Source organism: Perca fluviatilis, chromosome 20 (assembly GCF_010015445.1).
Source record: "Perca fluviatilis chromosome 20, GENO_Pfluv_1.0, whole genome shotgun sequence".
Classification (NCBI taxonomy): domain Eukaryota; kingdom Metazoa; phylum Chordata; class Actinopteri; order Perciformes; family Percidae; genus Perca; species Perca fluviatilis.
Genome location: NC_053131.1, coordinates 6,273,961 through 6,296,331, shown reverse-complemented (window position 1 = coordinate 6,296,331; position 22,371 = coordinate 6,273,961). Strand labels below are relative to the sequence as shown.

The following is a 22,371-nucleotide window of genomic DNA, read 5'->3' as shown; positions in this document are numbered from 1 at the left end:
CATCTCTCGCCGTACATCTACAACCGTAAAATGCAACATGCAGCGGTAATATTAATCCAAAAACATCAGCTATAATAGTAAAAGACGTGCATCTAATCTGTCCCTTTGTGTGTCCCACCCTGCAGAATATGGAAGTGATGGAGATTACGACGATTGATTCTAGCAGTGGTCTTCACTGGGTTATTATCCCCAACTAGTACGGACTATTTTGAATCTTGAAAGTGCATCAGACATTTACTACCAGGGACACACAATGGCTGCAGTTACAGGTGAGAGCTGTGATGCCAAGAGAAATGAGGAATTCCCATCAGGAACAAATGGTCGTGTGTGCAAGAAAACAAAAGATGGAAATATCACACTCCTTGTCCCATTTGGCAACTCGACTGGACTGAACTGGGAGGACGCACTACTTGGATGCTGACAGAGATGGTGAAGTGGAAATAAAGGGATACAGGTATATTAATCAGTGTGGGTCACAGGCCTCCTGTGGTGGTAATACCGCAAAATCAAATGTAGGAAATATTCCAGTGAGCATTGGTTTGTGGATTTGCAGGTCAGAAGTCATTAAAACATAAAAAAGAGGGCTAAACTTTTAGATGACTAGACTCCATATAATTGTTGATTCAACACCATTGAAATGACTATATTTTAATGTAGTAAGGACCTCATTCACACCGAAATATAGTCATTTAAATGCTGCTGAAATAATAGTTATTGTAATTTCACAAATATATAGTAAATAAATATAGTATTTCACAAAATGTAGTCCCGTCTTAAAGGGATAGTTCAGAGGTTTGTTCAGTGTGGTTGTATTTAGCTCCTTCTCCATAGTCGGTGTGTTAGCTCCAGTAGATGGGGGGTCGGCCTACCCCAGTTTGGAGAATCAGGCAGGACTGCTGACACGGAAAATAAGCAATGTCCCGCTGTGGACGGGAGCAGCAGCGAAACACATTTAAGACACCTGAAAACATACATATCAGTTTAAGTGGACGCTATATTTAGAATATTTTCAGTCATTTTACCTCGCAGAACACAGAAGTTGCTGCTCTACCACTGCCTCCATCAGTTTGTTTATGTCATTGTGTGAATCTGAACTAACTCTTTAAAACACCAAAGTCACACATTGACACAAATGCCTGTTTTTGTCAAAGGAGTCTGGTGACTTCAAAGAGAGCAGAGATAACGTCTTCAGTTCCCCATCACAAAGGGCTGTCTGACAGCAAGGTAAAGCTGTAAAAATACTCTAAATATAGCGTCCACTTAAACTGATATAGACGTTTTTAGGTGTCTAAAATGTGTTTAGCTGCTGCTCCCGTCCACAGCGGGACATTGATTATTTTCCGAGTCGGTACTCCTGCCTGATTCTCCAAACTGGGGGAGAGCGGACCATAATCTACTGTAACTAACACACTGACTATGGAGACGTAGCTCATACTACCACACTGCAAAACATCTGAACTATCCATTTAAGATAGATAGATCTTTTGTCCTGCAAAATACCATATCAGTGTTTTCTGTGAAGCACTCATCAGGATGATTTTTTTTATTTTAATTTAACAACTATCTCCTCTGGATCAAACCTTTTTTCTCTGTGGTTTTGTTGAGGTGTAATGTAGCAAAGAGAAAAGTCGAACAAAATGCAAAACATATCCTTGGACTTGCACTTTGCATTCATAACACTCAAATATTTACTAAAGTGCTTCCTGATAACTAATTCTGTCACAAAGCTAGTATCCTATACTCTCTCAACAGTGACATGTACTTAGAAACAAGCATCTAACAATCAGGTAGCGTAAGATCAATCAGCAACCTCACTGCTCAGATCAATATTTATTAAAGCCTTAGGTGATAAGTGGGCCGATACATGGACCGCATGCTGTCTGCTCTGCTAAGTATTACAATAATGTTGCCTTTTGAACAATTTAAGCAATCCCAGGTTATGTGCCAATGTTTGCTGAGATGTTATTAAATCCAAAAATAGATTTTAATTTCAGATCAAGTTCGTATTAGCAATTAGATGGTTTGATTGGTTTTTTTAGGTTGCCATTAATTTGGTTCAGGATTTTCTTAATTGTTTTTTGATGGAATTGATTCTCTATGATTAATTCATGAGATTGTGTCATTTGATTTATGTTTAATATTCTTCAATGCCCTGTCATGGGCCAAAGAGGCTTTAAAGCCAGGATGTACATACATTCTCTACAATGTTATATTTTCCAAACAAGAGAGAGAACCCGATGAGAGAATAGATTTCATTTTGTATTTAAGATTTTATGATTTTTGTGTGGGGAAAAATGGTACTTGGGAGGTGCAAATGATTGTGGCCTTTACACTGTGTCCACACAACAGTATTTAATGAGGCGTCTTGAGAAACCTCCACTGCCTCTGTGTCGCTGCTATAAGTCATGATGTTACATCTGCATATTGTTGTGTGCATTTGCTGCTACAGTAAAGATTTCACTAAACAGTGGGGGAAAAAAATTGCTTGTTTCTTTTTTAGGAAATGTGTAACCGTCTAAAAGCCTTATTACTTCATGCTCACTCCATTATGTTGACATATCAGCTCAACTGTTTTTTTACAGTTGCTTATTTTCTGAAGCAGTTATCTCTGCTCTCTTCGAAGCCACCAGACATCCTTTGACAACATTTTACCTCACAGAACACAGGAGTTGCTGCTCTACTGCTACCTCCATCGGTTAGTTAGTCAGAGATAACGTCTTCAGTTCCCTGTCCTAAAGGACTGTCTGACAGCAAGGTAAAGCGCTAAAAATACACTAAATATAGCGTCCACTTAATCCTATATAGATGTTTTTAGGTGTCTAAATGTGTTTATCTGCTGCCCACCGTCCACAGCGGGACATTGCTTATTTTCCGTGTCGGCACTCCTGCCTGATTCTCCAAACTGGGGACGTGCCGACCCCCGTCTACTGGAGCTAACACACTGGCTATGGAGAAGAAGCTCATACTACCACACTGAGCAAACATCTGACCTATCCCTTCAAGACCTGACAGACATGTGACTTGCACATTGTACATCATAACATTCCACTTCCGGGATTGCTCTATTACCGCCGGAAATTCCGCCGGATGTCCTCCTTTTCGGCCGTATTTTCGTTACCTTCCTCTTTCTTTGTGTTGGCGTTCTAACCTCCGGTGGATTTGTGAGGACTATGGTTAACTGCTCCTCAGATCTCTGCTACTTTTGAACGTACACATCTTCCACCAAAACAAGTTCCTTCCCGAGGCTATTTTGCAGAGGCACTGTTGCTCCGTCCGGCTTTTAGCGCCGCCCAGGACGATTGTGATTGGTTTAAAGAAATGCCAATAAACCAGAGCACGTTTTTCTCCCGTCCTGAAATTCTGTGTTCAGCAGCGCTGTGGAGGAAGGTCTGGCAATGCGAGACTGACTTTGAATTGGATCTCCGCTTGACTTGACCTCGTCTTGAATGATTTGAGACTTTGACTTACTTGACTTTTATTTTTTAAGGTTTATTTTGAACATTGTGTGCCTTTTTATTGGACAACAATATGCTGATTTGAACTGGCGACGTCGTGGTTCATGATCAGAGAAGTGCCGTATCAGAGATTTGATTTAAATACAGCTGTGCTCCTCACCAAGGATGGATTCCGGTGTCAAAGTATCTCATTTTACTATTTAGTTTCTCTTCATGTTGTTTCTGATTTTGTTAATGTTGATTTTGTCATGTTGTGCTCACTGGGCTTTTATGTCTATTCACCTGTTACTATCAACTTTCTTTCCCCTGATTTTTTATTTTATTTTTTAAATCCCCTGGGGGTTTGTCTCACTCATGCAGTTTGTAATAGTTTTTTCAGCCTTCTTTTCATCATCTCTGTGTAGAATTGAACTCACCCTGAACTCTACTCATGACAGACTACAGCAGCAGGTCTATTCGTGACCCGACACCCTCTCCCATCATCAGGGATGCTTTTGATCCGATGAGACAGATTTCACTGGTAATGCTGGATCATGTAACACCTGCACAGCGTCACCGTTTTCTGAAGGTATTGTTTCCAGAGATATTAGGTGTCTCCGGGTGTGTGTGAAGAGATTCTATAGAAAAGTGAGTCACTCCTCAGAGTGGGAGGAAATCTGAAACTGAGGAGGCACTTACGTCACATGATGTATACTGAGCCTTTACACGCACTGATTTGTCTTGTTGGGGCAAATGGTGATCCAAAAACGGTTATCGTTCCAGCATCAGCCATGGAAACTGTCTGTCAATCTGACTTTTCTTTGGAAATGCGTTGGGACTTTCAGGCCTTTGTTAAAGCCCATTTATGGTATTGTATGTGACTATAGTCTCTACCAATGGCGCAGGCTTTTGTAAACGATCCCAAAGAAAACTGATGCGGTCGGTCTCTCCGGGTCAGATCTACTGGGGATGATCAGCGTATATTGCTGTTTTATTGCCGTTCATTTCTTTTGGGAAACTACCATAAGGAGTCAAAGTCACAAGAGAAAAAAAATTCTGCACCAATTCCTCAGTTTGAATGACACAGATTCCAGCTGTAATACTTTAAAACCCCAACATTAGGAACACCTATATTCTATAGCTGGTTAATTATCTAAATTCTGCAGTATATATGCGTTTAGAACCAGATTAGATGAGATCTGATTTTAAAGATTAATGGTCCAAGCGGGGGAAATTGAGTAAAATCTCCCAAGGACTTCTGGGGTCTCATTTATAAACGGGGCTGAAAATGTGCGTACACCACTTCCCACGCAAAGGTTGTGATTTATGAAAAAAACAAACTTGACAGGAGACTGTGCGGTCCTCCACGCAAACTCTGACCCATGGGTACGCACATTTTGGAGACAAAATAGGAATTGGCGACGCAGATGGTGAGGTGGTGAACTGAAGTCAGACTGCAGAGAGTAAATGGGAATAACGATTACTCGTAATATTTTCAAGTATTGGTGCCTCACGCACATTTTTCACTCCATATCATCCACGTTACCATGAAGATTAAATCCAGCAGTGTTATTTGCGCTTGTACTGAGTGATAACTGTCTTATATCTTATTATATACGTCTGATATATTGAAGCTGTCCCCAAGTGCCGTAATGCCTGCCCGTTTTGGAGGTATTATTAATATATGTAGTCTATAGATCAAGGTTCCATACACTGTGCAAGAACAGGAATTATAATAAAATTTGCAGTAATTCCTAAACGTCTGAGGAGTTTTTAGCTTTTTCTCCGCCAGTCATCGTGATTCGGTGTAACAACTGCCAGTGTCATTAACATACTGATCAGCATTCACGAGGTGCTTTGCATTGACTATTTGTGGTTAAAAATGGGCGTGTACAGGGCGGGATAAGAGGCTGATCCACGTACGCACACTGGTTGGTAATCTGTGATTTATAAAGGGAACATTCCTTACAGGTGTGCGTACACGCGGTTTTATAAATCTCACCTTTTTTTTGCCGTATGCCATTTTGGGCTTTACGTACACTTATAGTAAGGATCCTACGCACAGTTTTATAAATGAGACCCGTGCTCCCTCAAAAAGTGCCATAATTAGATTTTTGTACAACTGATTTAAACTGTAACCTTCTTTTAAATGGTGAGGACCGTTTACTAAATAAGGAAGTCTAACTGAGGCTCCTCTTTTTAATATTTCCTAAGTAAAAATAGTTATAATAAATAAGAAATGCCAAGATGTAATTACCATTAACCATGACCGGTTCATTTGAAGTGTGGCTAAATTGGTCCTATTAACAGATTATTAGACGGCGTGCAAATGTCATGTGTAAGCCTCGGGCTGTCTCTGGGAATTATCAGCCCTTCATACCCGCCAACATCTGAACCCGACTTGGAACACGCCGCCGCTTCGGGCCTTTGGAACAGAAAGATTTGAGAAATCAATAAATGACACTCCGTATGACCCCCCCACTAGTGTCCCTTTTTAGGCTGACTCTTCTCCCAACCCGGAAAATAATTTCATGGTTTATGATGCTTTGTAATTGTGCTGTCAGGTCAGCTTTCTGAGCCCCCCCTCTCATTTTTCCACCCATCCCTTCTCGCCTGCACGCTCTTCTCTCCCCGAGGGCCAAATGTACCTACGCAGCTCCCCCCCCCCAATACACTCAGAAGTTTCACTGAAACTTAACCTTCGTCCGACACCAAACTTGAACAGTAACCTTTACAGTGCAGCCGAGGGCCGGAGGGGGGAGGAATTAAAAATAAAGTAGCCTGTTTAGTTGCAGTGTCGCAGTCTCCCCCTCTCCCCCAATTCCCCCTCAGTGAGAGAGAGGATTCCCTCGCCTCTGAAAAATCTCCTTTTTATGCAAGTTGATTTTTCAAGCTGAGCCAGATTTTTTTTCTCTTTTCCAGCTTCAAGCGTGACTCTAAGGAAAGATTTAAAAAGAGAAAGCGAGTCCTTCTCCTCTTCCTCCTTCCCTTTAACTTCCCTTCTTCTCCTCCTGTTTCCTGTTTCCGTCACTACAGAGAACAAAGTAAAAGCTGTTTTTTTTTTTCCTCCTGAGGTGTTTTTTCTCGTGTTTCTTTCTTTCCTTCCATTCTTGTCTACCTCCTCTTCACCTTTGTCTCACTTTGTTGCTCTACATCCAACTTTCCTTCCTCTTTTCTCTTTTTCCAGCGTCCCTCCGTCTTCTTGTCAGTGTCGTTTGACTCTTGACTTTTTGACTCTATTTTCCCCTCCAATCATTTATCCTCATTTCGATTTCTTTCCACCTTCACTCTTTCCTTCCTTACTTCTCTGCCTGTATTTCCCTTCATTCAAACAACTTTTGTCTCTCTTTTCTCCCCAACATCCTTCCATCGTTTTTTTCCATCTAATAATCTACTCTTTTCTGTTTTTTCCCCTGTATCTCTACTAACACCACCTTGTTTACTCTCCTAATACCCATCCATCCTTAACTCTTCTCCTTGTCCTCCCTCCATCTTTTATTCCCTCCCCCTCTGACAGCTGCAGTTTAGCCACAGTGCTAACTTCTCCCCAGGGGTGGGTGGGTGGGTGTGTGTGTGTTGTGTGTGTGTGTGTGTGTGTGTGTGTGTGTGTGTGTGTGTGTGTGTGTGTGTTTTGTGTTGGTGTTTGACTCAAAGGCACTTTGCTGGGTGACTCCACCTCCCTCACATGTTTGTACTTCCATAGTTACCTTAATGCATTGCCTGGCCCCTGACCCTTACTCATCCTGACAACATGGTTAACCTCTGAACCTTTGAAGAAGCGAGGATTGATAAACTGTCCTCACTTTTCAAAAATGTTCTTGCTTTTCACACATTCTTCTTTCCTCACTTTCAAAATTTGAGTTTACTTTCTATATATCGTGGCGTTTGGAGAGTGATGTGGCTCGGCGGGGAGTTTGATATGCCGATGCATGAAAAAGAAAAATCTAAAAATATCTTTTTGTGTCCTCACTTTCATCATTCTCTGCACTACCAAAACTGCCCTTGCTTTCTAAAAGTGTCTGCCCTCTCAAGGTCTAAAGCTGAAATTGGTCCTCACAAAGACAGAAGTACAGGAACACACACACATTTTTTTTTTTCTTTCCCAGGCCTGGACTAGGCTGTCTGGTTTCTTGCCAGAGCCATTTTCCTAATAATCCCACCCTGCCTCCCTCTCCTCCCCCTCTTTCTACTCCGCACTGCGTTTTTTCCTGCATCAGCAAATCAAACTCACCCCGCCCCGAGCCACGTCCCTCCCCAAACACCACAGCCTCCCTCCCCGGTTGCCTTACTCACCCCAATTATTTCCCGGGACCTTAGCTTTGAGGGATTCTTTCTCCCCCGCGCTCTGTTTTCTAGTCAGGCTCCTCGCTAACCTTCCCTTCACTGCAGGCGATGGCATATCCATTGTGTAATAAACACATGGAGGTATTCATGTTGCCCTCGGTGCCTGTGTTCTGTGCCGTCATCAGGATGAAGGCTCCCGACAGGTAGATAAAGGGTGGTGGGGGGGCGTGTGTAACAATGGTCCAGTGGGTGCTTCTGAAGGACAAAACATCAGGTCTAAAAGTGCAGGCTGTTCTCATGAACCATTCCTACGTATCGCTACCAAAAGTAATGCACTGTAATTCATATGTATTCCACGTATTTATTACTGTCAGCAGCACAGTGACTGCTGCTGTAGAACAACGCTGTGGTCTGCGTAGGGAGCGGGTCGTGGTACACGTTTGGGTCCTAAAGCACAGGGCTTTCAAGCCGGGGGACCAGAGTTCATGTCCTGGGGAAAACACGAGACTTTCACCCAGGAAATGGGAATTTGTGTCCCGGAAGTAGTACTTAACGGTATCAGTGTTTTTTTTGGTTGGTTTTCAAAGATTATTTATTTTTCATGTTTAGGCCTTTATTTCTAACAGGACAGCTTTAGACATGAAAGGGGAGAGAGGGGGGGCGAGGACATGCAGCAAAGGGCGCGCACTCTACCAGGTGAGCTAAACAGGTGCCCACGGCACCAGCGTTTTAACCCAAACCACCATCTTTGTTTTCTAATCTTAACTAGTCATTTTGGTGTCTAAACTTAAACTGTCGTCGCCGCATAACGATCACCTTATGTCTGCTAAACTCAACTGTAACGGCAGCTGAAATGCCAGTCACCTCGCGGTGCTCTGCTAAATTTAACTGTAAAGACCGCTAAACTCTACTGTGATGTGACCGGTTGTCACATGACCAGCCGGTGGTCACCATCATTTCTTAGGATATCCTACAAATTGGTGTGCATACATTTTCGTAGGACGATGTATGAACCAGTCGATGAGAACTGCATCCTTACAAATCCAGCATCGGTCTCTCGTCTGAAAATGGAGCTTTTTTGAAATGGTCTCCAGAGTGAATCAATCTGAAAATGGCGGCATGGCATTTAGTGTGGACGAGGAAAACTGACAGCAACTTTCTGTGGCCTCCAGCTACCTCTGCGGCCTCTCCTTTGAAATACTAATATTGCCCATCACGTAGCAAAACTGTTGTCATTAAGCTATCCATATCTTTATTTGGCCACTGATTAGTTACTGTTTGTCTGATTAATAGGTAGCATTTATGGGCCACAATCAAATCACTATTTCATCCTTATTTAGTTATTAATCATTGGTTATTTAATAATTAGTAAGGATATAATAGAAAGTGGCCCGCACAGCTCCTAATTTTAAACCGTGTATTGGCTGCACAGCAATGACAGAGATTGAAGAAAACAAAAACTCCCAGATAAGTAATCTTCTAATTTAAAAAACCAAAACCGTTTTTTGCCCACGTTAAATAAAAAGATAATTAGATAATTAGTACACAGCTTGTTTATATCTACAGTATGTATCAAATATTTACTTCAGGCTTCATTTTATTTCGTCCGGTGCGATTAGAAGGCTAAGATTCGAGTAACCATCTTATCTTCTAATGCATGAATTCTCCCGCTTTCATAATACTCTGACAGGATTTTACCCCTCTGGAAAGTTAGTTATCAACGGTTTTATCTTTCGTCATGGCGATAATGAGGTCAGCAGTAGAAATATGGCGTTCATGTTGGTTCTGTCTTTCAGGGAAAGTCAAAGTCAAGGCAGGTTTTCTCTATAAACTGAATTGCAGGTCAAGATGCGAAGTCTTTCAGGCCTCTGAATACTGAACGGAGTGCTGCTGAGGTCAATAAGGCCAATTAGGGTTACTGGGTTTTAATGGAGCTGTAAAAAGAAGAGGTTCTGTTCTAAACCAGGTCAGGGCTCATGTCCCGGTCTGAGGCAGTGTTTGATTTACTTCTTCTGTCCTTAAGTTGTTTTTTTACATTTACTGAAAGCAACAATGAGTTACTGCTGCTCAGAGCAGCGGTTTGGAAAGTTAGTTTGGTAATTTAGTGTGACAATATGTCAGCTGGACAGTTGTACCGGAGTGAGAATAGGCCTCTACCACTGCAGCAGTTAGAAAAACAGACCCATGTGGAACTAGCCCCTGCCACTGCAGACCATGTTTGCATCTCCTCAGATGGGAAAATGCCACAGTGTGACTCTCACTGCTGAGTGCTACAGAGAGAGAGCTGAACCAAATCCGTGTGAACGGCGTAGAAAATGAAGGAATTAGTCTTGGCTGTGGAGCCGTCCAGCCTCTTGGCTCCACAGCCGAGCTGAACCCCCCTCCCCCCCGCCGCCGCCGAGCCCCGAGCTCCTGTCGTCCCCCGGTTCACAAACATAAATCCTGGACGTTTTTTGGCTCGGTGCGTGACTCAGTAAACGATTGGAGGAGGAGCAGGAAGCTCTGAATTGTTTCTCTGCAGCCACAGATGAGTTTGGTGCTCCGCTCGGAGCTCTGTTCTGATGTATGGTCCCATCTCTGTAATTGAATTCATTAAGGAATAAGTGAAGCCCCATCTGTGGAGACAACTCCCATGACAGCCATGTGTTAAATCTTCCCCACAACACACACACGGACTGACAGATGTATGTGCATGACTCAAACACAATGTACACATCTTCAGAGACGTGTAACCCGTATGTTGCGTCTGTAAGCAGTCCAACAAAGTGCTGCCGCGAGGGACCCAACACTGAGAGATGCATAAACACTGTGATTGCACTGCAATGATTTATTCCTCCACACGTAAAATACAACTACTACTGCAGTTACCAAATGTAAAGTTACTCTGCGAGTCGAAATAAGTGCTTTAGCGCGGTGGTCAACAGAAAGTGTTCGCTCCCAGGCTCACCCCCCTCAATTCAATTCAATTCAATTTTATTTATAGTATCAAATCATAACATAAGTTATCTCGAGACACTTTACAGATAGAGTAGGTCTAGACCACACTCTATAATTTACAAAGCCCCAACAATTCCAACAATTCCAGTAATTCCCTCAAGAGCAAGCAGTGCGACAGTGGCGAGGAAAAACTCCCTCTTGGGAAGAAACCTCGGACAGACCCAGGCTCTTGGTAGGCGGTGTCTGACGAGCCGGTTGGGGGTGTGATGAACAGTGGCGATAGTAGTCACATTAATAATGGAACAGTGACTGGATGTAGCGGGAAGCTGCAGGGTTCAGCAGGACGCAGCATGACATTGCAGGGCATCGCTGAGCTCAGCAGGGAGTGCAGCAGGACCACGGCGACAGCTGCAACCAGGGTCTTGGTGCCAACGTTCTCCAAGGAAATACGCTGGGGGAAAAAAAAAGCATAAGGACTCCGGGGAGTAAACTCCCCAGAAGCTAGGATTAGTAACAAGCATTTCTGGGACGGGCTGCACACAAATAGTAATAGTAATAGTAACAGTAATAGAAACAGTAACAGTAATAGAAACAGTAATAGAAAGGGAGAGGAGAGAGCAGCTCAGTGTGTCAAAGGAAGGAAGTCCCCCGGCAGTCTAGGACTATAACAGCGTAACTATAACAGGTAACTAAGAGAGACAGGTCATAAGGAGAGGTAGCTTTTTCGGGCTTAGAACTCTCCCCCTGCCGGATCTGGCTTGGCTGGCCTGCCTCCCTCTACTTTGTTATGTATTATTAATCTAACAATTATGAAGAGAAGCAGTTGGGCCAGTTAGGTGAACACTGCAACTCCTCACTCCCTAACTATAAGCTTTATCAAATAGGAGAGTTTTAAGTTCATTCTTGAATGAGGTGACAGTTTCTGCCCCCCGAACCCAGATCGGGAGCTGGTTCCATAGGAGAGGAGCCTGATAACTGAAGGCTCTTGCTCCCATTCTACTTTTAGAGACTCTAGGTACCACCAGTAACTCTGCATTCTGGGAGCGGCAGTGCTCTAGTAGGACAATAGGGTATTAGGAGCTCTTCTAGATATGATGGTGCTAGACCATTTAGAGCTTTGTAGGTCAAGAGAAGGACTTTAAACTCAATCCTGGATTCAACAGGAAGCCAATGCAGAGAAGCCAATACAGGAGAAATATGATCTCTTTCTTAGTTCTTGTGAGAACACGCTGCAGCATTCTGGATCAGCTGGAGAGTCTTAAGAGACTTATTTGAGCAACCTGACAGTAGGGAATTACAATAGTCCAGCCTGGAAGTAACAAATGCATGGACTAGTTTTTCAGCGGTTCGTTTTTGAGACAGGATATTCCTAATTTTGGCAATGTTACGAAGATGAAAAAAGGCTGTTCTTGAGGTTTGTTTTAGATTGGCATTAAAGGATATATCCTGATCAAAGATAACTCCTAAATTTCTAACAGTGGTGCTGGAGGCCAGGGCAACACCATCCAGAGTAGCTATATCTCTAGATAATGAAGTTCGGAGGTGTTTAGGGCCCAGCACAATAACTTCCGTTTTGTTAGGGTTTAACATCAGAAAATTATAGGTCATCCAGGATTTTATATCCTTAATGCACTCTTGAAATTTTGCTAGCTGACTGGTTTCGTCTGGTTTGATTGACAAGTATAATTGGGTGTCATCCGCATAACAGTGAAAGTTAATTGAGTGTTTTCTAATAATATTGCCTAGAGGAAGCATATATAAGGAGAATAGAATTGGTCCAAGCACTGAGCCTTGAGGAACCCCATGGCTAACTTTAGCGTACTTGGAGGATTTATCATTAACATTCACAAATTGAGATCGATCAGAGAAATAGGACCTAAACCAACTCAGAGCAATTCCTTTAATGCCAACCAAGTGTTCCAATCTCTGTAACAGGATTGAATGGTCAATTGTGTCAAATGCAGCACTAAGATCTAGTAAAACAAGAATGGAGACAAGACCTTTGTCTGCAGCAGTTAAAAGGTCGTTAGTAATTTTCACCAGTGCCGTCTCTGTGCTATGATTCTTTCTAAATCCTGATTGAAAGTCATCAAATAAACTGTTGCTATGTAGAAAATCACATAACTGATTAGCAACCACCTTCTCAAGGATCTTGGATAGAAAAGGAAGGTTAGATATAGGTCTATAGTTTGCTAAGACCTCAGGATCCAGGGTGGGTTTTTTCAGAAGAGGTTTTATCACAGCTACTTTAAATGACTGTGGTACATAACCTGTTAATAGAGACATATTGATCATATCTAGTAATGAGGTGTTAACCACAGGTAATGCTTCTTTGAGTAGTCTCGTTGGGATGGGGTCCAAGAGACAGGTAGATAGCTTAGCTGAGGATATCTTTAACAATAATTGTTGAAGATCTATAGGATAAAAGCAGTCTAAGTATATGTCGAGACTAGTCTTTATTTCTAACAACTCTGCGTTTAAAGGTGAACCGTTAGAAGTTGAGTGTAAAAGGTGATGAATTTTATCTCTAATTGTTGTAATTTTGTCATTGAAGAAGCTCATGAAGTCATCACTACTCAGAGCTAGAGGAATAGATGGCTCAGTAGAGCTGTGGCTATCTGTCAGCCTGGCGACAGTGCTGAAAAGAAACCTTGGGTTGTTCTTGTTTTTCTTCTATTAGTGATGAGTAATAGTCTGATCTGGCCTTTCTTAGGGCCTTCCTATAGGTTTTGAGACTTTCTTGCCAATCCAAACGAGATTCTTCCACCTTGGTGGAACGCCACTTACATCTCGAGGTTTCGCGATTTGTTTTAATTTGCGAGTTTGGGAGTTATACCAAGGTGCTAGTTTCCTTTGCTTCATCATCTTCTTTTTCAGGGAGCGACGGAGTCTAACTATCGTCCGTAGGCATGTCGTAACAACCGTCTACAAATGCATCAATTTGAGAGGGACTGAGGTTAACATACAGGTCCTCTGTTATGTTAAGGCATGACATAGAGTCGAATGCTGTTGGAATATCTTCTTTAAATTTAGCTATAGCACTGTCAGATAAGCATCTGGTGTAGGAGCTTTTATCTAATTTAATATAATCAGGTAGTAAGAATTCGAAAGTGATTAAAGAATGATCTGATAATACCGAATCTGCGAAAATATTATTAAATCCTCAATTTCAATACCATATGCCAGCACAAGGTCGAGGGTGTGGTTAAAAGAGTGCGTCGCCTTGTGCACACTCTGACTGAAACCGATTGAATCCAGTAATGAGTTGAAAGCAGTACTAAGGCTGTCATTGTCAACGTCCACATGGATATTAAAATCACCTACAAGAAGTACTTGGTCTGATTTAAGGACTAAACATGATAAAAACTCTGAGAATTCAGATAAAAATTCAGAATACGGACCTGGAGCCCTGTAAAAATAACCAATATAATTGGCTGTAATGTTTTCCATTTTGGATGTTGAAGATTAAGAACAAGACTTTCAAATGAGTTATAATGTAATTTAGGTTTAGGAGTAATTAGCAGGCTTGCATCAAAGATGGCTGCAACTCTCCTCGGGCCCCCCCCGCCCGCCAAATTTGTTTTTAAAATTTTGGGGGGTGGGGGGTTTTTTTTTCTAACACAAATTTTCTCCCCCCCCCCCCCCCTCCCCCACAAAAAAAAAAACAATTTTATTGTCTGATATCAACTTCGTTTACCAGTACTGCTTTGAAGACAAGAGATCTAATATTTAATAGTCCACATCTAATTTTCCTATTTTGTTTTATTGCAGTAGTTTTAATTCCAATTAGGTTGTTAAGTATAGCGCATCTTTCGTTTACCTTTGATTTAACCGATCTGAGCCGGGGGACAGACACCGTGCTTATTAGACTATGAGTGGGCGACTGCTCCAACGGAAGCACAGAGGGGCGTAGCACTGCACCTCTGATTACTAATATCAAACTTGGGTTGTCATGGTTTATGTCTGATAAACTCGTTCAGATTTTTGATATGAGAGCGGCACCGTCCCAGGTGGGATGAATGCCGTCTCTCTCAATCAGACCAGGCTTTCCCCAGAACGCCCTACAGTTATTCACATAGCCCACATCATTAGCTGGGCACCACCCCGACAACCAGCGGTGGAAGGATGACGCACGGCGTACATTTCATCATTGGTCACCAGGGGTCGCAGGGAAAACTACTGAGTCCGACATTGTCTTTGCGTATGCACAAAGTGACTCAACATTCATTTTAGTGATCTCCGATTTACGACCATTACCACCCACGTGAAGTATGATCTTACTGTATTTACGGTTCTTTTTGCCAGCAGCTTTAGATGGGTTTCTATATCGCCCGCTCCAGCCCGGGGACACATATGACCGTAGGTAGGCCTACTGTAGCCGCCGGGCCGCTGGCTTCACATATCGCAGTATAGAGCTCCCAATAACCAGAATTGGCTTCTCAGCGGGTGTATCGCTGAGTAGGGAGAACCTGTTAGAGAGGCGACGCCTTCCGGTTTAGAGCGACCTTCATCATGTGCACTCCCTGGTCTAGATCTAACGCTACGCTTCCCTCGGACAGTCACCCACTTCGCCCCGCTGCTCGGGGTCTGCCGGGGGACAGCTAGCAGAAGCTACAGAAGCTACAGTATGTTGGCCCGCATTAACTACATGGTGCTGGCTAGCTACGGAAGCATACGATTCTGATTCCATGGTGCGGAGCCGTGACTCAAATTCACTAAGCCTTGCCTCCAAAACAGCGAATATACTACATTTATTACATGTATCGTTATCACTAAAGGAGGCAGGGGAATAGCTAAACATTTGACACACAGAGCAAGAGAGAGCAGGAGAGGGAGAGGAATTAGCCCTCTCTGTCAAATCCCCCAAAACAGGTGAAGGTGAAGCAAACAAATATCAGTTGTTATCAGAAGTTATCACTTCCGCTCAAGCTGCGATGAACACGCCCACCACCTACAATATAAGTGCCCAATATAATAATCAATAAATAATATAAATGAGACCATAAACAGCATACAGTATGTGGCTCCTACACCGTATTTGAAAGTGTGTGGATGGGCCAACATCAAAACAGCAGGCAGTAAAGTCAATGAGACATTGGATCTAATGTGTGCACCCAGGGAACATTGGTTTGGAGATTTGCAGGCATAAATGCGTCTAGATATCCAGTGTGTGGAGATGTTACGCTGTTTGTATGCCCAAAATAAACAGCGAAATGCGTTGGTATAACGGTTATTGCTAACAATAACTAACCTGGCTAGAGCTAACCCCCACAATAAAAAAAATCAGACTTGTAAATGGTATGCGTTCAACTCGGGTGCGACGCCATTCCCAGCTCCGGCTGCGAGTTCAGATGTAAATGCAACGCACTAACAGTTAACAGGTTTAAAAGGTATTATTGCATCTGTCTCTCCAAGCTGTGTGTTTTACACTGTAACCCTTTCAAGATTGCAGTAGTTGCATGTAGTAGTCACAAGTACTCACACACTTTGGTCAACTTTAGCCTGTGTTCATCCTCGTCTTTGTGTTAGTTGGTTGATTGTTGGTCTCTTTGTAGCACGATTACAATCACAAATGGTTGGCTCCATTTCTTCCTTCTCTTTTTTTTCTCATTTTATTTATTCTCCTTTATTTTCCCTCTCTTTAGCTTGTCTTTCTTCGTGTTGTTGTTTTTGGAACTTGGAAAGTAGTTGGAGTGCGTTGGGGCACATACATTTTTTACTGGAAATCTGTTATGCGGTGCACAAATGAAAGGGCATACATTGTATCTGGATTTTATCTGAATATGATAAACGGAGTATGAATGCATTCAGAGAGTGATTCAGGAGTAACATCACTTTGAAAGAGCAGCAGGATGCTGAAATATATGACAGGTAGCAGATTTACAGTGAGACCCTGATAGGGAAACACAGCATTATTTATTTTTTTATATTTTTTTTTTTTTTTTTTTTTTTTGTTTTTTGAGGCAGGTGTGTGTATCCCCTCTGTTGTTTTGTTCCATTGCAGCCCTGTAATTACCTTGAGTCAGATCTGCTTCTGTAACACAGGTGGGAGAAACGGAATTTAATTACAGGGTGGGAGCTGTGCTGCAGCCCACCTGCGTGCGTGCGTGTGCGTGTGCGTGTGAGTGTGTGTGTGTGTGTACACATGTGAGTGTCCTTTTTGTCTATATGTTTTTAGATGAATGTCTGCATGTGTTTCTCTTGCACAATGTTTTGTGCAAGAGACATGTTTAAGTTTTACATTTCCTTTTTGCAGTTATTTCTGTCGTGTGTGAGAGAGTGACAATTATAAGGGGTGGGTGAGCGAGCCTGAGTGAGATTGATAGAGACAGAGTAAGACAAAGGGATGCGGAGAGGGGTCTGACTGCAAAGCAGGTTGAACACCTGGCACCTGAACTGAGGCAACTTCTCTTCTCGTCCGGCTTTTGGTTTGGTGCTAATCAGAGAGAAGCTTTGTTCTTCTACTCCAATACAAGTGTCAGCCGTCCGTGCCCTTAAGGGGCTCGAGGTGTGCTTCATCATCCTTGTTGCTTAGCAACCCAAAGTTTGACAATATTCTGATTAGCTTTGGGGAGACTTAGAAATTTGCTCTCCAGAAACGTATAAGACGTTCCAGCAGCGTCAACATCAAACCAGCACAGCTTCAGGTGTTTGGAACTGGAATGGTAACCTGTTGCCAGATGATGATGCAATATGATACAGCAGAAGTTCAACGCGCTGTGGTGCATTGTTGACTATATGTTGCTATGAAACAACCCCCCCGGCTCGTACACGGGAGCAAGTCATGCAGTAGCTTGTGTCAGTGTGGAAGCTCTTAAGTGAACTTGCACACGTCAGCATGGATACAATGTGTGAGAAAGCCACTGCCCTTTGAGGATGCAGCTCTCGTCGAAATCTCGGTCTAAAAGGACAGCCGCTGAATGTGCAGCAAGGCTTTGCCAAACATGATCAGAGCCACACAATGCCCTGCCTCTAAAACCCAGGGTGCTTAGTTTGACAAAGAGGTGCACACACAACCAAGCTGTTAGAAAATAAGTTTTAAAAAATGGACGGCACATTGAAAAAGACACCAAAGCTTTAGACAGAGACAAATAACTGGGTTTATATCAAAAAGGGGGAAAAAAGGTAAGAGAAGCTGGTATTATTGCGTATTACGTAGTTAGGCCTATGTTTTACAGCCACTCATTTTCCAATAATTGTATAGGTGAAAAATGCTTTTTGGGATATATCTTGTGCAGGCCGATACGTCAAAATCTCCCTGTGCTGTACTATACAGATTCATCAATATATCAACTATCATCAAGACATTACAGATGCCCGATTTAAGCTACAAAAACCTGCGATCTGTTCATGCAACTGTATCCCTTCTCTAACCAGCTCTCTGTATGCTCATTTATTTCCAGAGGACAATATAACGTACAAGCTTTGCCTCTTGTTCCTCAGAGACCAAAGCATTACTGGGCCACGACCAATAAGTGCTACTGTGCAGAAATATAGATGTTACAGACTGCTGCTAAAAGGCAAAAGTTAAATCTTTAAACATTCACAGTCTGCAGAAGTTTTTTAAATAATTTTCTCAACCAAGGATGTATTGTACCAGTTACTCTTATCATCCAAATCCAATTTTGTACTATAAATCACTCTAATTTTGGATGAAATTCATCGTATTTTTCATGATCGCCTACTTTGTTTTACCTATTCAAAGCCCTCTCTGTTAGCCAAACTCATTCCGAGCTTCAGTCAGCAGCCTGTTCCCTCTGCCGGCTGCATGATTGCCAGCCTGATGGCCTGGAAACTCTGCCAGTGCAGTGCGGCCCATTATTTCCTCACTGGTCAGTGGCGTGTCCAATTCAGAGAGGATTCAGTGGCAAATGCACAGAGAGATTTTCCAGAGACAAAGGGCACAGAGAAGTTTCACCTCATTTATTTTCCTGGCCTGGTGTTTGTCAGCTATGAGGGGATCTGAACCAGTAACCTCACTGCAGTGGAAGAAGACCACTGACTGCTGAAGAGATTCTAAACCGACACGTTTTCAATACAGAAAAAAATAAACAGATGGATTGCCGTCGATATTTAGTGAAAATAAACTGACGTGCATGTTTGTGGGGACGCTGGCAGTGTGATCAGCGCAGTCCCATTTATGGGATTAGTTCCTCCTTGTCTCAGACGACAGATCCACAGTTATCAGCCTGCACTCTTAATACGACCAGTCTGGAAACATTTAACACTGGCTTAGGACCGCCTCTAACCTCTCTGATGTGTTTGAGATCAACATGCCTCTTTCGCCCGTTATACTAAATGATCTGTGCATGCTGTGCTTGACACTGTCTGCATTTTAATGTACCTAAATACTGTGTACTTGAAAAGCCCCTATTATGCTTTTTGGGATTTGTTCCTTTCTTTTAGTGTGGTATATACTTTGTTGTATGTAATAGATGTATAAAGTACAAAAAAACACTTTTCACTCCAAATGGAGCTTGCTCTTCCATAGACAGCACTTTTTCTCAACTGCGTGGAAACGCCTGGCCCACATTCCTGTTTGAAATTCCTCCATTAGTGATATCATTTATTGACAAAGCCAGCCCAGTTTCTCGTATGTGCTGCCCATTGGTGCTGCCTGAGCAAGCGCAGCCCGCCAAGTGGCTTGTTGAATTTGGTTGACCAATCCCAACAGAGTGGGCCAGCAATCAGAGCAGACTGGGCTTTTCAGGAAGATGGGCCAAGAGCTCAGACAGAGTATTTCAAGTGGAGGAACTGCAGCAATGGGCAGTATCAGAAACAAATTTTTATTTTTTTATTTTTACATTTAAACTTCCTCTAGTAGACCCCAAGAGTGCAAATATGATGCTGAAATTAAGAATTATAGGGTCTCTTTAAAACTATGGACAGCCTGTGTGCATGGGGCGAAGGAGTCAACTATAGAAAAGTGGAGCCCAGTCGCAGTGAACCATAAAAGCCTTTTAATTGGAATGACTACTTGTTAAGAGTTGTGGCCTGGATCCAGGGGGTGGGGTGACTCTTAAGTGGGAAGTTTCTTTTTAGTTTTAGTTTCTGTTTTTCTCTCTTAGTGACTCTTTTCTACTGACTGTGTAGTCTCGCATGTCCAGACCTTCCTCCACAGCGCTGCGAATGAAGGTCTGGCTAGTCCACACCGCATTCTGGGCTGGAAGAAAACTGTGCTCTGGTTTATTGGCATTTATTTAAACCACAATTGTCTTGGGCGGCCCGTAAATGAGACGTCGTTGATATAGACTACTGACTACACTGTAACGGTGTTATTAAAAAAAACAAATGTCAATAAAAGAAATGTTTTATCACAAAAAACAGACGTTGTACCCAGCGATGATAATAAACCCAAACTGATTTATGCTCATTCTGTTAGAGAGCAAAACACAATTTTTGGTTAACCTTTGTGTAGCCAGAGATGTGAGATGTACAGAAAAAAAGACCGGCAACAGTGATCCCTGTTCAGTCCGAATGTTCTAACTGTGAGCTTCAGACTGTACAGGATCATTTCTTCTCTTTTGTCCAGATGGTGGAGCTTACATTTTGATCAATACATTGATCAGAATGTACACCTGGAAGCTGGTTGGAAGAATAACAATTGGCAGTGCTTTAACATGTGGGAGAAGTTAGCCTTCAGTGTTTGCTGCCAGAAAAGGTCGTGATCTTTTCTTTAACCTAACCAAGTGGTTTTGTTGCCCAAGCCTAACAAGATTTCTGGCAGAAAGCCCTGAAGACTAACTTCTCCCATGTGCAGTACTTTAACTTATCGCAGATATATCGTTAATGGTGTATATATCCAGTATTTTTTTAATTGTAAAATTCCCTTATTTAAAATTGTATGACAAAGACTAAATTGAAAACAGATTTTTGTAACTCTCATATATCTGTATGGCTGGGTTCTCATTGGAAGTATATACAGCTGTGTGCACGAGTGACAGCAGGTACTTTTCTCCCTAATCTTATTCTTAAGATTACAGTCAAACAATTAACAGTTGTTAATTATTACAAATCAAATTATCATCTACATGTATTACATGTGTTGTATTTTAAATCTATTCCATCCTCTGCAGTTGAGTTTATGATCCTAGGTGACAGAGTGGTGGGCAGATGGAAGTTCATCTGAGAAGCTCTGGCTCATTGAGCTGCAGTGTGACTGCCCAGAGTCTCCCTCCATCCATCCTCCATCCATCCATCCTCCCTCCATCTTCCACCCTCCATCTCCCAGCTGCCCTGTACTCTCCTCCATCACTGATGGCCGATCCTGTCAGTGGCGCCCTTGAGAACAAAGGTTAGAAACCCTCAGCACCACACAGCTCTGTGTGTGTGTGTGTGTGTGTGTGTGTGTGTGTGTGTGTGTGTGTGTGTGTGTGTGTGTGTGTGTGTGTGTGTGTGTGTGTGTGTGTGTGTGTGTGTGTGTGTGTGTGTGTGTGTGTGTGTGTGTGTGTGTGTGTGCGTGCAGTCACATTGCTTATCCACAAGTACTTTATTGTTTTGTTGTTTGATCAACATCATCGTTGCTAAGCGCTAACTGCTGTTTCTGCTCCACATTTCCATGAGATCACTGAGATCACAGTCAGTCAAACTGTGTGGTTGAAAAACATGTGTGATGGGTTTTTCCATGGATGTGTCTGTCCCTGCTAACTCTTACTACCAACTTCTTTGTTTTCTTTTTTTTTTTTTTCACTGAAAAAACACCAAAGTTCCTGCTGGAGAGACTCTGGGGAACAAATATGGTGATGTTACCGATAAAGGCAGCTGAACATGACAAGCTAGCTACTACAATCATTCCTAACAAAGTCAGTGGGAGGTTGTGTATTGTATGATGTTTGATAGATAGATAGATAGATAGATAGATAGATAGATAGATCGATCTCTCCAACAGTTTACAAGTCGTCTTCAGCCTCAGCTGTAATAAGGCTCAGCTAAATGCTAACATTAGCAAACTAATGCCGCATTTCCACCTCCACTCGCTCTTTTTTGGCACTGCAGACCCCTGATTGGTCAGAGAGAACCGTCACTAGTGGGACATCCTGCACAAACCCGCCATTTTTAAATGCAGAGATTGTTGATGATGAAAGGATCCAGTGAGTGTCGCTTTAAAGGTGATGTCACTATGGTGATCAGCTGAGAATCCCGCCTACACTGAGGGGGTACTACCCGCAGTGGAAAACCAAACGTGAGTCAAGAAGTAACCGAAAAATGCAGTGGAAATAAGGCATCCTGTAGTGTCGCATTGCCAGACCTTCCTCCACAGTGCTGTGGAGGAAGGTCTGGCTAGTCCACACAGCATTGCGAGATGGGAGAAAAACGTGCTCTGGTTTATTGGCATTTCTTTAAACCAATCACAAATCGTCATGGGCGGTGCTAAGCGCCGAGTGGAGCCACGGTGCCTCTGCTAAATAGCCTCAGGAAGGAACTTGTTTTGGTGGAACATGTGTACGTTCAAAGGTTGTTTTAGTCGTTCAACAGAAAACTCCGATTGGACAGATAGTCTAGCTAGCTGTCTGGATTTACCCTGCAGAGAGCTGAGGAGCAGTTAACCATAGTCCTCACAAATCCACCGGAGTTTAAAATTCCAAAGCAGAAGGTAACGGACATCCGAAAAGTGTGAGATCCGGCGGAATTTCCGGCAGAACGAGAGCAATCCAGGAAGTGGAACGTCGTGGATATAGACTAGGCATTCGGTAACAGTCCCTTTACAGTCAGTTAG

General features: G+C 42.7%; 1 protein-coding gene and 1 long non-coding RNA gene across 2 annotated transcripts in view; both read left to right on the top strand.

The window, feature by feature from the left end:
• The window catches only part of LOC120548985 (transcription factor IIIB 90 kDa subunit-like), a 172,579-nt gene extending 170,112 nt beyond the window's left edge, over positions 1 to 2,467 (top strand). Inside the window, exon 19 of the mRNA XM_039785497.1 lies at positions 126 to 2,467. Coding sequence (XP_039641431.1) covers positions 126 to 157 — 32 coding nt within the window. The 3' untranslated portion in view covers positions 158 to 2,467. The remainder of the gene's footprint in view (positions 1 to 125) is intronic.
• Positions 2,468 to 7,691: 5,224 nt separating this feature from the next.
• Positions 7,692 to 22,371, top strand: part of LOC120548801 — a 32,339-nt gene continuing 17,659 nt past the window's right edge. Inside the window, exons 1-2 of the long non-coding RNA XR_005637282.1 lie at positions 7,692 to 7,921; positions 20,732 to 20,949. This is a non-coding gene — a long non-coding RNA (uncharacterized LOC120548801). The remainder of the gene's footprint in view (positions 7,922 to 20,731; positions 20,950 to 22,371) is intronic.